Source organism: Buceros rhinoceros, unplaced genomic scaffold (assembly GCF_000710305.1).
Source record: "Buceros rhinoceros silvestris isolate BGI_N320 unplaced genomic scaffold, ASM71030v1 scaffold12066, whole genome shotgun sequence".
NCBI lineage: Eukaryota > Metazoa > Chordata > Aves > Bucerotiformes > Bucerotidae > Buceros > Buceros rhinoceros.
The window spans coordinates 58899-60490 of NW_010415851.1; the positions used below are offsets into that span (position 1 = coordinate 58899).

The 1592-nt window shown below is 39.4% G+C and overlaps 1 protein-coding gene across 1 annotated transcript in view; it reads right to left on the minus strand.

The window, feature by feature from the left end:
- METTL9 (methyltransferase like 9) overlaps positions 1-1592 on the minus strand; it is a 16550-nt gene that overhangs the window by 12154 nt on the left and 2804 nt on the right. Inside the window, exon 3 of the mRNA XM_010137567.1 lies at positions 1067-1276. Within this exon, the coding sequence (XP_010135869.1) occupies positions 1067-1276 (210 nt within the window). The remainder of the gene's footprint in view (positions 1-1066; positions 1277-1592) is intronic.

Here is a 1592-nt window from a genome sequence, read left to right on the forward strand (position 1 = left end):
AGAGAGAGATACCCTCTGTTAAACAAACACAAGCTGAGTTCAGAGAGAACCACTGAAGAAAAAAATTGCCTATGGATGTGTTGATAGTACAGGCAAGGTCAGCCACTTAAGCAATGAGGAGAGACAGACATAATCCTTGTCTTTCAGAAAAGAGAACTAAATCAACAATGGACATAACTATATATCCTGCCAAATGAACCCTCATATTGCCTTATAATCAGGCAATAAAGGAGACAAAAACAACTTCAACAAACCAGGTATTAAAAAAAATGTGTTGTCCTAGAATAAAGCTGAAGATATTTCTCACAGAACAACAAAGCTGAAATCCTATTAATGGCTTGCTGCATTCCATCCACTCTGATTCACCAGTGTGCAAACCCAGACTGCAAAGTAGCTGTTATGTTTCCACTCAGGTGGAGAAAAGAAATCATTTTGGGGGTTGAAGTCTGGGGATACAGTACCTGAAACACTAACCGTTACTCAACAAGATTGGATCTGCTACCTGCAAGAACCTCCAGGAGCTGTGAGGAGTGCATGAACAAAGTTCTGAAAGTGCTGAGGTTTTTGTTACTAAATATTATTCAACAGCAGGAGCTAAGCATAGCAAGAATATAAGAATCTTTACACAGTTGTCTATGGTGCGGGATTAGACAGACACAGGTTACTGAGGTATCTCTAACACTAGGATTCAGATTGCTTCCTCTGCAGTACCCGTGTCTCTCTCTTGCAATTTTGGACTGTTCAGTTAAACTGCTCTCCTGAATTTCATCTCCCTAACTCCTCTGATCAAAGCGATTTAAGCAAGACTTCTTTGACTGAGACTTCTTCTTGGACAAATAGGTTGTTCCCTATTTTGTCTTAACTGATAATGGGGAACAGCCACATAACAAAAGCGCTGGCAAGAGGAAATATCAGATGTGGTTGTTTTCCTGCTTTTGTACAGGTTAGTCTTTCGCATAATGATCAAAAAGTGGAGGAATATACTGAATATTTCATAAAAATTACAAATAGATCACTTTGCTGTTATGTCTGATATAAAGCATGTAGGAAGTATTCAGTACAACACCTGTATTTCTTCTTCTGAAGCTGCCATATCATAGTTTCAGACAATTCAGTGGCATAGATTTCTTCAAAGTGGGGACTCATGACTTTAGTAACTTCTCCATCCCCAGCCCCTAAATCGAGAAGTCTGTGGGATTTCCATTCTGGATTTATTTTAAGCAGTCTTTGAAATTGTTCTGGGGAAAACACAAACATTGAGCCCCTTCCCAGTAGCCTGAAATGTAAAAGCAAGAAAATTACCAACTATGTACAAACTTTAACGAGGACAATGAAGTAACTTAGAAGGTCCTTTGGCAGCAACCAGTCATCTGAAATAGTAGAGAAGGTCCCTGCTCAGACAAATTTGAAATTCAGTTCAACTTGCCTTGCACTTGTCAGAGATCAAACACATAGCCACATGCAGTTACAGTGGTTAGGACCTCAGGAGAAATTTGATTAGGTAAGGGAGAGCTTGTGGGGCGCAGCTCAAGAAAACAATTACATTAAAAAAAGAAAAAAAAAAGGAGTGGGAGAGAAAGAGAGAGGGAAAG